The sequence below is a fragment of the Schistocerca piceifrons genome, chromosome 5, assembly GCF_021461385.2.
Source record: "Schistocerca piceifrons isolate TAMUIC-IGC-003096 chromosome 5, iqSchPice1.1, whole genome shotgun sequence".
Taxonomy (NCBI): domain Eukaryota; kingdom Metazoa; phylum Arthropoda; class Insecta; order Orthoptera; family Acrididae; genus Schistocerca; species Schistocerca piceifrons.
Genome location: NC_060142.1, coordinates 695985735 through 696001622, shown reverse-complemented (window position 1 = coordinate 696001622; position 15888 = coordinate 695985735). Strand labels below are relative to the sequence as shown.

Genomic DNA, 15888 nt, shown 5'->3' with positions numbered 1-15888 from the left:
CACTTATTCTTCCACATACAAATGAACAACAAACGTATAAGCTGACACAAGTAGACAATAAGAACACAGTCTGAAGGTGAGTACCTGCTGCACTGTGCTTATATAGCAGAGGGCTCTGGTGCTTGGCACGGTGGATGTTGTGCCGTTTGCACTAGTCATGTGGCTCATAGCAGACAGTGGCCAGCCAGCCCAACAGTGTTAAGTGTTGGTTTATCACCAATTGTGCATGAATCTAATTGTGCCAAGGCACAGCGTGTTTATGTGGACTGTGTTGAGACAGACTGTTATGAAAATTATATATGTTCTGTATTTGTGTGGCTCATATATGATGGAAATGTATGGGTGGTCCATTTATGTACAATGTTTTTCTTCTTGAAGATGATAGTAATGACTGAAACCAGTAGAGTACAAACATAAAACTGTACCTCTGATAGCATAAATTTGCTTTTTGCAAAAAAATTTTGAGGCTTTATTCAGAACATTTTAATTCTGTAAAATATGGCAAAGGACTTGGAAAATTACTTGAATCGTGTGGATGGTTTCTTGAAGGGAGATTGTAAGATTAACATTTACAAAGGTACCTAAAACAAGGGTAATGGAGTCTAACTGAATTAAATATGGTGCTGCTGAGGGAATTTGATCTGAAACTGAGATGCTGAAAGTAGTAAACAAATTTTGCTATTTGGCAGCAAAATAACTGACCATGGCGGAAGTATAGCAGACATAAAATGCAGACTGGAAATAAAAAAATCTCCTATGAAAAAGAAAATATATTAACATTGAGTATAAGTTTAAGTGCTCGGAAGTCTTTCTTAAAAGAACTTGTCTGAAGTGGTGCCTTTTATGGAAATGGAACATGACAAACAGTACATGCAAGAAGAGAAAAGTGGATTTTGAAAGTGGTGTTACAGTAGCATGCTGAAGATTAGATAACATAGACCAGATAGAAAATGAAAAGGAAAAGAGCTTTGTGGCACAACTTGACTAAAAATAAGGCATAGATTGATAGACACTCATAATGAGGCATCAAGGAATGGTCAATTTTGGAAGGAAGGAAAGGTGTGTGTGTGTGTGTGTGTGTGTGTGTGTGTGTGTGTGTGTGGGTAAGTCATGGAAAATAGTGTCTATGTGGAGTGAAAATTTGTTGAATCTCTTTAGTGGACAGAGATAAGCTGTAATTGGCTAAAGTGATGACCCTGTATATTGGTGGTCGTGTGTGTGTGTGTGGGGGGGGGGGGGGGTGGGGGGGGGGGGTGGGGGGGGGGGGGTGAGAGTTGCCAGATCATCTGTGCATATGCAGTAAAGCGCAGCGTTATTCTGTGCTGACGAGCGCATGGGCAGTCTTCTTTACTCTTTGATTTTTATTGCTATTCTTTTTCTTGACTTGGATTTTTCATTTCATGGTGTTCGGGCTTAAAAATAAAAAGTTATTGCCTAACTACTTTGTTGAATGTCTTTAGCTGACAGATAAGCTGTAGTTGGCTAAAAGGATATAGGCTGCAATAGTTGTACATAGATGAAGGGACATGCACAGGACAGACTAGCATTTAGAACTGCATCAAATTGGTCTTTGCATTGAAAACTTCAACAACTTCATGTGTGTGTTTTATTAAATGAATAAACTGAACAATTTGGCATTACAAAATTCATTTTTGAAAATGGTTTACTGTGAGTGGAGATAAACCAGTGTTGCTGAATGTTTATAAGGAGGCTGCTCCTTTATTTTCAACATATACGAAATGGATGCCGGAACTCTGAAGTAGTTGTATCTCTCTTGCAAAAATCTTTGTGAATGGTATCCTAAAACTGCACACACACACATGCAATGACTAACAGTGTCATCACTTATGTTGTTACTTACGATCATGGCACTATCAGTTCAGGGACAGAAACATGGAGTTTCATTGTGATACCTCTGTTGTACCCGTTGATGTAATTTTGTGATGTTTTGCCAGTAATATTTGGAGTTATATCCTTAAACATTCTTAGTTGCTACCCATTCCACACTGAATTTAGCCTGAAATTTAGATCCAAGTGTTTATTATGTCATATTTGGATTCAAGTTAAGCAAACAAGTCAGGGCTGAGAAGTAGATGTGATTGCCGTTCACTATTTATTATGTTTCCTGAACAAAATGTTTTTGTGTACAAAGTCTGAACAGATCCTTTTTTTTTTCAGAGCTGTTGTTCCAGAATAACCTAAGCTGGAAACGTAATTACCAGATATTACTAACATGGCAGGAAGAACTCTCAAAGCAGCAACAGAAGAATAATGAAAAATTTGCAGAAAATAAGGAGTTCACAATGAAGGTAATTCCTGATCAGTGGTTATTATTGGGCAGTTTATTCTTTTTGAGTTTTAACTAAAGTGTACAATATTTCTGTCAGAATTCGTGGTTCTGCATGTACATATTAATGGAAACTTGTCCCACTATTTTGTTATAATTGAATCTGAAATTCACTGTTTCTGAACAAACATAAAATTAAGTTCAATTTTAATTCCTCAGAAGAGGAGGTGAGAATTGTAATTGTAAACAAGCTTTCTTTCAAATGCTCTTCATGGAAATGAGATTCAGCTTCCTAGCAGTCTTTCTAATTGCACAGAAATAGGCATGCATACTGATCAACAAAGGGTTTTTTAACTCAGAGTTCAACAACTATATAAGCAGATCAAAGTTATTCATTAATACTACTGGTACATAACGTGTGTGCAAGCTATATAACAATGCTTCATATACACAACTCATTTGACCAACTGTGTATAAAAGAAAACGGGTAAATCTGCTGATGTAAGAGACTGTGACAAAACGCAGTGTGTGTTGGGTTTGTGGCTGGGAATGAATGCCATGAGAATGGCAAAACTTGTGTACTACAAGTCTTCATAAAGAACATTTTTGGAAGGTAACTACTAACAGCTGTCAAGTATGCATAAAATGCATGTTTGACTGTCAGCTGCTTCTTTTTTAAAATTTAAAACTCAAATATCGACCGGGTTCAGTGACAGACCATCTTCATGGATTGGGATTAAAACAGTTTGGGCCACATCACATCTGTCTTTACATAAATAATGACCATGTCTCATATGTAGAGCATGCCATGAATTCCAGTATAACACATAGGACTTTTAAAGGCTGTACTTCATTAAGAATCATTGTGTTACTCATAAAGTGACCCTCTAGCATTATTACATTCTTGTTTTGCAACAAGGTTGTCATTTCACGTTTTTTCAGTTGCCAACATATTTGTTGTTAGACAGTGGTAACTATATTGATATTTGAAATAATAGGAATGTATTGTTTATTTTCCAGTCCCAGTTGCACATTTTTTAAATACAAGACTATTTTTGATCTCCCTGGATCATCTTCAGATCTAAAAACAAAGTAAAACCTAACATCTACTGTCTGGCTGAAGAATTACATCTACTGTCTATTATTTTACAAAAAGTGAAAAGTATTGTACATAAATGCAGACTTTATATATGTAGCTGCCTCAGAAACCCATCATATCTGTGTCGGAACCACACATCAGGGCACTTTGGTATGCAACTGTGGCCCATGTTTTAAGGTAACTGTAGGAGAGAGGGGGAGGGAGAAAAGTGGAGCAAGGGGGATTGGGAGAGGGGAAAGATGATAGAGCGGGAGGAGTGGTAGGGATTTACATTTGGTATAACCTACAGTAACTTGGGTAAAAAGAGAGAGACTTACACTGAATTTATAAAAAGTAAAATTATGTAAATAAATTTTTGTTGGAAAATCAAGAGTATTGAACAGTGAGGGAGGGGTGTCATGGGCATACCAGATTACATTTGGTAAAATGTAGTATCAGAGAAGTTACTCTTATAAAACATGTTGCAGTAAGCAAAATGGGTATCCAGTTTCAACACTAACAATGTTGCTACAGAAAATTAAAAGGCAGCAATAATATAAAATCGATGTTAGTACACTAACAGGTGAACAGAAACATAAAATCGTGTATATGCCCATGTGTTATAAAGGATGCGTGTCAGAAGTAATTGCTAGGGAGCCTTTCATAGTACCAGTTTACATATAGGATTTGAGGTTAATGGCATTCTTTGCTTCAGGTTGAAACACCACTCAAACAAAAAAAAAAACCTTAGAATTCCCGGGACCAGGTATATCTAAGCTAAAGTGTGAAAACTGTCCAATAGCTTTCATTGGCCAGGAAGACAGGATGAGACGGGAGATATGATGAATTTGAAAGAGCACTGAAAGACCTAAGTTGAAACATGGTCCTGGGAATATAAAACATTTCGTTAGAACTGCTGACAGCCTTGGGAGAGCCAGCCATGACAAAACTCAGATGAGCAAGATGTATGAGACGGGTGAAATACCCTCAGACTTCGAGAAGAATATAATAATTCCAATTCCAGAGAAAGCAGGTTCTGACAGATGGAAAAATTACCAAACTATCAGTTTAATATGTCACAGTTGCAAAATACTAATATGAATTATTTGCAGAAAAATGGAAAAACTGGTAGAAGCCAACCTCTGGGAATATCAGTTTGGATTCCGTAGAAATGTTGGAACATGTGAGGCAATAGTGACCCTGCGAATTTTTGTAGACATAGAGAAAGCTGTTGACAATGTGGATTGGAATACTCTCTTTCAAATTCTGAAGGTGGTAGGCATCAAATACAGGGAGTGAAAGGCTATTTACAATTTGTACAGAAACCAGATGGCAGTTATAAGAGTCGAGGGACATGAAAGGGAGGGCAGCAGTGGTTGAGAAGGAAGTGAGATTGGGCTGTAGGCTATCCTTGATGTTATTCAATCTGTATATTGAGCAAGCAGTAAAGGAAACAAAATAAAAATTTAGAATAGGAATTACAGTTCAGGGAGAAGAAATAAAAACTTTAGATTTGCCTCTGACATTGTAATGCTGTCAGAGACAGCAGAGGACTTGGAAGTGCAGCTGAATGGAATGGACAGTGTCTTGATAGGAGGATATAAGATGAAGATCAACAAAAATAAAACGGGTATAATGGAATGTAATTGAATTAAATCAAGTTATGCTGTGGAGGGAGTTAGATTAGGAAACGACACACTTAAAATACTAGACGAGTTTTGCTATTTGGGCAGCAAAATAACTGATAGTGGTCGAAATAGAGATGATATAAAATATAAACTGGCAGTGGTGAGAAAGATGTTTCTGAAGAAGAGAAATATATTAACATTGAGGATAGGTTTAAGTGTCAGGAAGTCTTTTCTGAAAGTATTTGTATGGAGTGTAGCCGTGTATGGAAGTGAAACTTGGACCGTTTAGACAAGAAGAGAATAGCAGCTTTTGAAATGTGCTTCTACTGAACAATGTTGAAGATAGATGGGTGGATCACGTAACTAACAAGGAGGTACTGAATAGAAATGGGGAGAAAAGAAATTTTTGGCACAACCTGACTAGAAGAAGGAACAGTTCAATACTGGAGGGAAGAGTGGAGGGTAAAAATCATAGATTGGAGACCAAGAAATGAATACAGTAAGCAGATTCAGAAGGATACAGGTTGCAGTAGTTACTCAAGAGATGAAGCAGCTTGCACAGGATAGAGTAGCATGGAAAGCTGCATCAAACCGGCCTTTGGACTGAGTAAGATGGCAATTGCTGCTGCTGCTGCTGCTACTACTACTACTACTACTACTACTACTACTACCACTACCAGATGTATACCACAGTACTCTGATGAGTGGTTCTGACACAGACACAATAGGTTGCTGACACGACTCTAGGTAAATTCTACATCTATGTACAATGCTTTTCTACTTTCATAAAATGGTGGACAGTACATAAGTAGATTTACTTTTACTTTTAGATCTGAAGATGATGTAACCAGATCAAAACTAGTCATGTATTCAAAAATGTGTAAATGGGACTGAAAAATAGATGATATTATTTTAAATTTCATTATTTTGATTTAGGATTTACAAATTTTTAGATGTTTAATAATAGTAATGGAACAAGGACGCAACAGCACCTGTGGAATGAAATCTACCAACCTGAGGTCCGATCATGGGATTTTGCAAACTGGGAGATAATAGTAAAAGGGATTGACTTGTAGGTGAATTCATTGCATTACACAGAGTGAGTCAAAAAGGACTTCACAACTTTGGAATGATATAGAAATTTATTAAGATTGTTGTTGTTGTGGTCTTTAGTCCTGAGACTGGTTTGATGCAGCTCTCCATGCTACTCTATCCTGTGCAAGCTTCTTCATCTCCCAGTACCTACTGCAGCCTACATCCTTCTGAATCTGCTTAGTGTATTCATCTCTTGGTCTCCCTCTATGATTTTTACCCTCCACGCTGCCCTACAGTACTAAATTGGTGATCCCTTGATGCCTCAGAACATGTCCTACCAACCGGTCCCTTCTTCTTGTCAAGTTGTGCCACAAACTCCTCTTCTTACCTCCTCATTAGTTACGTGATGTACCCATCTAATCTTCAGCATTCTTCTGTAGCACCACATTTCGAAATCTTCTATTCTCTTACTGTCCAAACTATTTATCGTCCATGTTTCACTTCCATACGTGGCTACACTCCGTACAAATACTTTCAGAAACGACTTCCTGACACTTAAACCTATACTCGATGTTAACAAATTCCTCTTCTTCAGAAACGCTTTCCTTGCCATTGCCAGTCTACATTTTATATCCTCTCTACATCGACCATCATCAGTTATTTTGCTCCCCAAATAGCAAAACTCATTTACTACTTTAAGTGTCTCATTTCCTAATCTAATTGCCTCAGCATCACCCGACTTAATTCGGCTACATTCCATTATCCTCGTTTTGCTTTTGTTGGTGTTCATCTTATACCCTCCTTTCAAGACACTGTCCACTCCGTTCAGCTGCTCTTCAAAGTCCTTTGCTGTCTCTGACAGAATTACAATGTCATCGGCGAACCTGAATGTTTTTATTTCTTCTCCATGGATTTTAATACCTACTCCGAACTTTTCTTTTGTTTCCTGCTTGCTCAATATACAGATTGAATAGCATCGGGGAGAGGCTACAACCCAGACTCACTCCCTTCCCAACCACTGCTTCCCTTTCATGTCCCTCGACTCTTATAACTGCCATCTGCTTTCTGTACAAATTGTAAATAGCCTTTCGCTCCCTGTATTTGACCCCTGCCACCTTCAGAATTTGAAAGAGAGTATTCCAGTCAACATTGTCAAAAGCTTTCTCTAAGTATACAAATGCTAGAAGTGTAGGTTTGCCTTTCCTTAATCTTTCTTCTAAGATAAGTCGTAGGGTCAGTATTGCCTCACGTGTTCCATTTCTCCGGAATCCAAATTGATCTTCCCCGAGGTCGGCTTCTACCAGTTTTTCCGTTCGTCTGTAAAGAATTCGCGTTAGTATTTTGCAGCTGTGACTTATTAAACTGATAGTTCAGTAATTTTCACATCTGTCAACACCTGCTTTCTTTGGGATTGGAATTATTATATTCTTCTTGAAGTCTGAGGGTATTTCGCCTGTCTCATACATCTTGCTCACCATGGTAGAGTTTTGTCAGGACTGGCTCTCCCAAGGCTATCAGTAGTTCTAATGGAATGTTGTCTACTCCCGGGGCCTTGTTTTGACTCAGGTCTTTTCAGTGCTCTGTCAGACTCTTCACACCGTATCATATCTCCCATTTCATCTTCATCTACCTCGTCTTCCATTTTCATAATATTGTCCTCAAGAACATCGCCCCTGTATAGACCCTCTATATACTCCTTCCACCTTTCTGCTTTCCCTTCTTTGCTTAGAACTGGGTTTCCATCTGAGCTCTTGATATTCATGCAAGTGGTTCTCTTTTCTCCAAAGGTCTCTTTAATTTTCCTGTAGGCCGTATCTATCTTACCCCTCGTGAGATAAGCCTCTACATCCTTACATTTGTCCTCTAGCCATCCCTGCTTAGCCATTTTGCACTTCCTGTTGATCTCATTTTTGAGACGTTTGTATTCCTTTTTGCCTGCTTCACTTACTGCATTTTTGTATTTTCTCCTTTTATTAATTAAATTCAGTATCTCTTCCGTTACCAAAGGATTTCTACTAGCCCTCGTCTTTTTACCTACTTGATCCTCTGCTGCCTTCACTATTTCATTCCTCAAAGCTACCCATTCTTCTTCTACTGTATTTCTTTCCCCCATTCCTGTCAATTGTTCCCTTATGCTCTCCCTGAAACATGGTACAACCTCTGGTTTTTTCAGTTTATCCAGGTTCCATCTCCTTAAATTCCCACCTTTTTGCAGTTTCTTCAGTTTTAATCTACAGTTCATAACCAATAGATTGTGGTCAGAGTCCACATCTGCCCCTGTAAATGTCTTACAATATAAAACCTGGTTCCTAAATCTCTGTCTTACCATTATATAATCTGATACCTTCTAGTATCTCCAGGATTCTTCCATGTATACAACCTTCTTTTATGATTCTTGAACCAAGTGTTAGCTATGATTAAGTTATGCTCTGTGCAGAATTCTACCAGACAGCTTCCTCTTTCATTCCTTACCCCCAATCCATATTCACCTACTATGTTTCCTTCTCTCCCTTTTCCTACTCTGGAATCCAGTCACCCATGACTATTAAATTTTTGTCTCCCTTCACTACCTGAATAATTTCTTTTATCTCATCATACATTTCATCATCTTCTTCATCATCTGCACAGCTAGTTGGCATATAAACTTGTACTACTGTAGTAAGCGTGGGCTTTGTGTCTATCTTGGCCACAATAATGCGTTCACTATGTTGTTTGTAGTAGCTTACCCGTACTCCTATCTTTTTATTCATTATTAAACCTACTCCTGCATTACCCCTATTTGATTTTGTATTTATGATGCTGTATTCGCCTGACCAAAAGTCTTGTTCCTCCTGCCACCGAACTTCACTTATTAAGATACTTACAGAATTGCAAGATGTGTCATTTTGTAGCAAAGAACGTGAAGTTTCACATAAAAGTGTCAAGTTTTATTTTGGTTCAATGTGTCTACAATTTGTGATGTGTCAAACATCCCACCAGTAGTCAATTTCTTCCATCACTTGTAGTAAATCAGGCATAACTTGTGCAGCGGCAGGGTAGATTCAGTTTTTCAGATAAATTAAATTGTTTGGTACAGGAGGAACATGCGCACAGCCTTTAATGAAACCTCAGAGAAAGAAATCAAGTGGTGTCAAGTCCGGGGTGCGAGGTGGCCATGTGATTGGCCCTTTACAGCCAGTCCACCAGCCTGGGAAACCATTACCAAGGAAACCTTCAACTTCCATGAGGAAACGATATGTTGCACCATCTTGCTGGTAGTAAATCATCCCGTCTTGGTCATCTTCATCACTCTGTGGAATTAAGAAGTTTTCAAGCATATCCAGATACACAGTACCCCTGACAGTTTTCTGAAAGAAGAAGAAGAAGAAAGGGCTGTACACTTTCAGCTAAGGGCTCAAAACATATTATCTTTGTGGTTGTCACAAAGGTGTTCCAGGGTTGCATGTGGAATTTTGCTGTCCCATGATCTGCAGTTGTGGGTGCCCACCATGCCACTGATATTAATTGTTTACTCATTGCTGTGTAACGAATGTCTCGTTGTCCTGTATCTGATGCAACGTTTCCACACACAATTCCCTGTGAGCAACCTTATCTGTGTCACTAATGTTCTCTGCCATTGTGAATCTGTATGGTTGCAAGTGTAAATGTCTACGCAGTACATGCCAGTTTTTTGAGGATTGCCAGTCTCACAAGATGCATGTCACAGTGATTTTTGTGGGCTGTGGGCAAAGCTGTCCCTAACCTGTTAGACGTAACCACCAACACGTAGGTGATTTGGTGATATATCATGTCACAATTAACTACCCGTCTCAACAAAGTTTTTGTGCAAAGAGTAAATTGTAGGCCTGCTTGTTGGTTCTTTAGCATATTCGGTGTTGAAATTATGTTGAACAGTTTTGCAGAATTCATATCATTCCAAATTTATAAAGCATTTTTGAGTCACCCCAAATATTACATTAGTGAAGAAAAGGCTGGTTTAGAGTATTGCATACAAGGGAAATATTAATTTTAATACTTCCGTGAAAGACTAACACAATGCAGTTAAAAAGTACAACCCACAAACCACGGTTTAAAAGCTGTAGTATCTGAAGTGTATGTTCCCCTACTTTTCCCTCCTTTTTTTAATACAGTCCATCGGTCTTTCTGGTGATTAAAGATTCACATATAAGAAGAGTAAACTGCAGCTTTAAAACTATAAATGATATGTCAGTGATGTAACTTGAACCTGATTAACAATAACATCCATACAACAACTTAATTCATCCCGCACCCAGTGAAAGGCATCTTGCATGACCAAGTTCACCACAGCTGTGAAGGCATTTTAATTAAGTCAACATTGTTGGCAGAGATGGCAAATAAATGACTTCTTTTACAAACCCCCGTTGGGGAAAAAAAGTTGCATGACGCACTCTGATGGTTAGCACAGAAACACTAAATCTGCTTCTGCCAAGTAACCTATGGGTTGTGAGGTAAATGTTCATAGCAAAATTTTAGAACATCTTGTTGTCAGAGGGGTGGACCTCATTCTGTTCAAAAATGAAGTTTGTAAATCTTCATTGACATGAGAAGTAGTGGGGTAGTAACACAGCATTACAGATAAATTACTTAAATGACAGTGGTTATGTCAACAAAAATTAATAAAAAGAGAAGTTCGCTAACCTACCTTTAATAATGTGGTGCAAAACACTTTCACCATGGCAAGCTCAAATGTTGTGCAGGGATTCCACAGCCTCCACTGCAAGCTGGACTTGGGAGGAGAGGGGGACTGTCATACTTCTACTACATTATTACAGTTACTTACCTTTTGATATTTTCTTTCCTTTCTTTTGCTTTTTACATGGCCCTCTGCCTCAGATGATGGTGCAAAGATCAAATTAGTAGTCCATCCTTCTTCTGCTGGAAAACTTTATTGATTATAAAAGGAGAAAAAGGGATTGGTGACGTCCATGTTCAGTTCCTTTCAATCTCTCCAAAATTCGTTCATTTAATATAAATGTCAAGAATATTGTACAATATGCTTCAAACAGATGTGTGAGTAAAGTTGTGGGAGTTGGAAAAAACTCGCCCTGCTTCTGTGGTACTGTTAGAAACTTCTTACAAAGGCAAGTAAAGCTTTGTCTTCTGTGTGCAAATGCCAGTAAGAAGTTAAGCAGAGATTTAAAACATAATGACCAAATAAAATTAGTTTTATGAAAGACAGTAGCCTCTGTGAGATTAATTGGAAGAACTCTAAAGGTGTATAATTCACCCCGGATCAGGTAGCTTACAAAACCGTCATTTGACAAATTCTGGGTATTGCTTGTCAGTCTGGGAGCCTTTCCAAGTAGAATCAACTGAGGACAAGCAAAAGAGCAAAGGAAGGCCAGTCTGTTTCATCACAGTTAGTAGGTGAAAGTGCAGCACACAGATGCTCGACTCCTTTGCCAGTTGCTACAATAGAGGTGTTGTTCATTGTGTAGAGATTTGTAGTTCTGAGCACACATGTGCCAATAAGATTTAAGCAGTGTACCACTTCCTCCAAAATACATCTTGCAGAATGATCATGCTGCTAAAAGTCAGTGAAATTCAACCTCATATGGAATCTTACTGATTTCTGTTTTTCCTGCATACTATTGACATACATAACAAGAAAGAGACAAAATTATGGTGGTATGTAAAGTGCCTTCCACCAATCATTGTAACAGGACTTACAGAGTATAGGTTTAATCAAACATTGTAAAGTTAAGGATGGAATAACAACAATATTAGGAAAAGGATAGATTATTACTCACCATATAGAGTGGCTGTTGAGACACAGACAGACACAATAAAAAGATTGCTAAACCATTTAAGCTTTTGGACAAAAACGTCCTCCATCAGAAATAGAAAACACAAATATTCATGTAAACGTAACTCACATACACATGGCCACAGTGGCCAGAGACAATGGCCTTGTCTGTGCGAGTTGTGTTTGTGTGAATGCCTGTTTTGTATTTCCAGAGGAGGATTTGTTTGTCTAAAAGTGTAGTTAGTTAGTTTCATGGATAATTTTGCACAATAAATCATGATGTGGAATGAGTGATTTTTACATTCACATTGCAAATTAATTGGCTAAACACTGAACATTTAAAAGGCAGAGGAGGCGTCAGTGAGTTAGTAATTCCTATCCACTATCTTTTACACGTTACAATAATCGAAATTCTTCCATGTAATAGAAGTTGTCAAGGACTAACTTTTCAGATTGTTTTCAAATTTTACTTTGCTGTCTGTCAGACATTTTATGTCACTGGATAAGTGATAAAAAAAATTTTGTTGCAGGATTGTGCACCCCTTTTTGTGCTAAAGACAACCTTAATGTGGAATAATGATGAATGTCACTTTTCTGTTGGTATTGTAATTATGTACATCATTGTGCCTTTGGAAATGGAGTGAATTATTTACAACAAACTTAATGAGGGAATAAATATATTGTAAAGCAGTAGTCAGATTGTCAACTCCCTAAACAGGTGTCTTCAAGACGATCATGGTTGACCACCACATCACATATTATTCTTACAGCACATTTGTGAGCAATGAAAGCCTTCTTTCTTAAAGATTAGTTACCCCAGAACATTATTCCATATGACTTTTTTTTTATTATTGAATGAAAATATGCAAAATATATCAGCATAGTGATTTGTCTCTCCCAAAGGTATGCAATGATTCTAAATGTAAATGTGGCAGAACTTAACTTGTAAGTAACAAGAGGAGACCACAACGTTAGGATCACAGATCTACTTCAGTTTTTTTACACCTTCAGTACTCTTATTAAGTCAATGTAATGTGCAAGTAGTAAGGCGTCACTACTTTGATAATTTCAAAAAAATTGTAAAAGAAATTTACACTTTAATGTATACCAGTGCATTGCTTCTCTGAGATCAATATGGTGGCGGTTGAGTGTTAACTATCAACAAGTAAACAACATAACATACAAAGTTTTCCTGAAGATGTATACATGCTGTGATTTGAGAATAAGGCCCATTTCTTGAAGAAGACGATCACAGTGTTCTAGTTAATACTCCATTTGCATTTATTTCTCTCTCTCTCTCTCTCTCTCTGTCTATCTATCTAAAGCATTTCCATCCTTGTTACAAGGTATGCACACTTTTCATGGTCTAGTTGTCTCTGCAGCTTTGTGGTCCTCGGCATGTTACTTGTTGAGTTATTGAGGTGGTGCTGGTGTGTGTGTGTGTGTGTGTGTGTGTGTGTGAGAAAGAGAGAGAGAGAGAGAGAGAGAGCTAACCGATGTGTATCTTCTACTTCTTTATCTTGCTATGAATGGAATATTTATGAGTGTTTTATTTATATTTCAGTTGATTGCAGAAAACAAGGAGCTAAAACGTTACATTGAGGAATCAAAACGAGGAAGTGACCTTGAATTGCAGGTAGGCAGGCACATTAGATTTCTATTTTTATGTGCCATAATGGTTGAAGCAGTTACCTGACTGTGATGTTATTGTATGATATCCCGTATAATTGAGCAGAAGAATGCAGCTCCCCTCCCCTCCCCCATCCTGTGTGTGTGTGTGTGTGTGTGTGTGTGTGTGTGTGTGTGTGTGTGTTCGCGCGCTCGCTCGCGCGCGCACGTGTGCGTGTGTCCTATATAATAGTTAGCATTCAAAAGCTTAGCAATATTTTCAGTCTTGTAAGCATAGGCTTCTGCAGTAATTGTCACAATCATTAAAAGTCTACAGGGTATGTAACTGGATTGTCAATATGTAAAATTCTCCAAAGTTTCTGCCACTGCTGCAAATAGGCTTCCCCAGTACTTTGCTTACTGCTGAATGAGAAAAACTTTTTATATTATATAGTGGTGGAAGAGGGCTGTTATTGTAATCTGGTACGGTATTTGAGAACAAGGAGGGTGGGTGTTAGACGTCGTTTATTGATGTTTGCCATATTTCTTGCAACTGCTGGAAATAGATGTGCTTGATCGGTGTTTGCTTTATTTCTTGCCACTGGTGGAAATGGGCAAATGAGAAATGGATGGCGGTTATGGTGTAGTGCTGTTAACTGGCTGAGGTATGTAGCTACACCTGCTTTGGCCTCGTGTGTGTGTGTGTGTGTGTGTGTGTGTGTGTGTGTGCGTGCGTGCGTGCGTGCGTGTGTGTTGCTATGCAAGAGCTATCATTCTATAGCACTGTTACTGCCAGCAGCCAAGACACTGGAAATCTGTACCCATCCTCTCTATTCATGTTTGCGGGTCACTTGGATATTTCTATTGCCTACCTAATCTTCCTCCTCAAGGACTAATTAGAAAATGATATTGCCCAGTTCACAGCCACATAAGCAAGACTAAAAATCCTTCAGAGCTATCTGAACATGAAAGATATGTTTGTCTAAGACAACACATCGAGTCGATGGTGACAGAACACGAAGATGAGAGCGTCAGACAGCTATTATTATGAGAAGCCTGTGCACTGCTGTAACAGACACTTAACTTGAGAAGAAAGATTAGAGAGGTGATACAAATATCCAAGCAACCCACCAAGATGAATAGAGAGGACAGGTACAGAATTCAAGCATTTTGTCTGCCAGCTTTAACAATGCTAAAGCACAACAGCTCTCGCAAAGCACTACACGCAGGCTCGTAGGAGGCTGCAGTGGCCGTAGGCATACAGAGCACTGGCCCACCTCAGCTGGCACTTGGCGGCAAGTAAACAGCGCTATGCCACAACTGCCATCAATTTCTCATTCACCTATCTCCACCAGTGGCAAGAAATAAAGCAAACACCAATCAAAGGATGTCTTAACACCCCTCCTCATCCTCGATACCCTATCAGATTAGGATAACAGCCTCTTCCACCAGAAATTACAGTTTTTCTCATTCAGTATATAACAACTACAGCTTTTTTCCTCATTCAGCAGTCAGAAAAACATATTGAGGAAGGCTGTTTGCAAAAGTGGTCAGAACATCGGAGAATTTTACATACTGACAGTGTGAACACGTTTTTTATCAACTTCTCCACTGGATGTTTAATACGTATGAGACAGGTGAAACACCCTCAGACATCAAAAAAGAATGTAATAATTCCAATTCCAAAGAAAGCAGTGAATTCTTGTTAAGGCAGTTACATCTTTATTTCATCATGGCATCTGCACTCAGTCTTATGTAGTTTCTTTTCAGTTCATCAGTTGATTTGTGACCAAAAATGTGTTTCTTGCTCATTTTCTAATTAAGACAAGTGGGTTCCAAGTACTTTGCCATGTTTGCCTTTTAAAATGAAATTAGATTGTTTTTGAGCCAATGAGTATTTTTTATCTTTGTGTACAGCTTTACATCAGTGCCTCATTTTTTCATTGACTGATTATTCAAGAATTTTTTGGGCTTTTGTTTGATGTGTTTTTTGACAGTGATTTTGTGTTTTGCTGCATTTTAGCTGGAAGCTGAAAATGCTGAGCTTAAGAAAAAAACAGCAGAATTGGAGAAAAGGCTGGCAGCATCAAGTGCAAAGGGAGAAAAAACAGAATGTGGAACACCAAGTAAGAAAGAACTAGAGTTGAGCAGTCTTGTAGAGCAGTTGAATAAACAACTTGAAGCAGCAGAAAGATCAAAACGGCAGCTAATAATGGACAATGAGCGTCTGAGTGCTCAAAAAAGTCGATTAGAGAAAGAAATGGATAATATAAAGGCTGATCTAGAAGAGCTGAAGGTGAACTGTCATAAGTTAGAATTGGAAAGAGAAAAGCTGCTCTCCAGATCAAATCATGTAAGTACTGTTATCAGCATCGTGTCACTTCATCAAGATATTCTAAAATCAATAATGGAAGTAAAGGATTGAAATAGTAGGTTGGACAAACTGTCATTAGGCTAGTTAATGTACAATACTTCCCCATAGAGG

General features: G+C 38.3%; 1 protein-coding gene across 3 annotated transcripts in view; it reads left to right on the top strand.

Annotated features, from left to right (window-relative positions):
• Positions 1 to 15888, top strand: part of LOC124799295 (optineurin) — a 142117-nt gene that overhangs the window by 68843 nt on the left and 57386 nt on the right. For all 3 annotated transcript variants that reach the window (XM_047262881.1, XM_047262879.1, XM_047262878.1), the window contains exons 4-6: positions 2179 to 2309; positions 13360 to 13431; positions 15427 to 15756. In XM_047262881.1, the coding sequence (XP_047118837.1) occupies positions 2179 to 2309; positions 13360 to 13431; positions 15427 to 15756 (533 nt within the window). The remainder of the gene's footprint in view (positions 1 to 2178; positions 2310 to 13359; positions 13432 to 15426; positions 15757 to 15888) is intronic.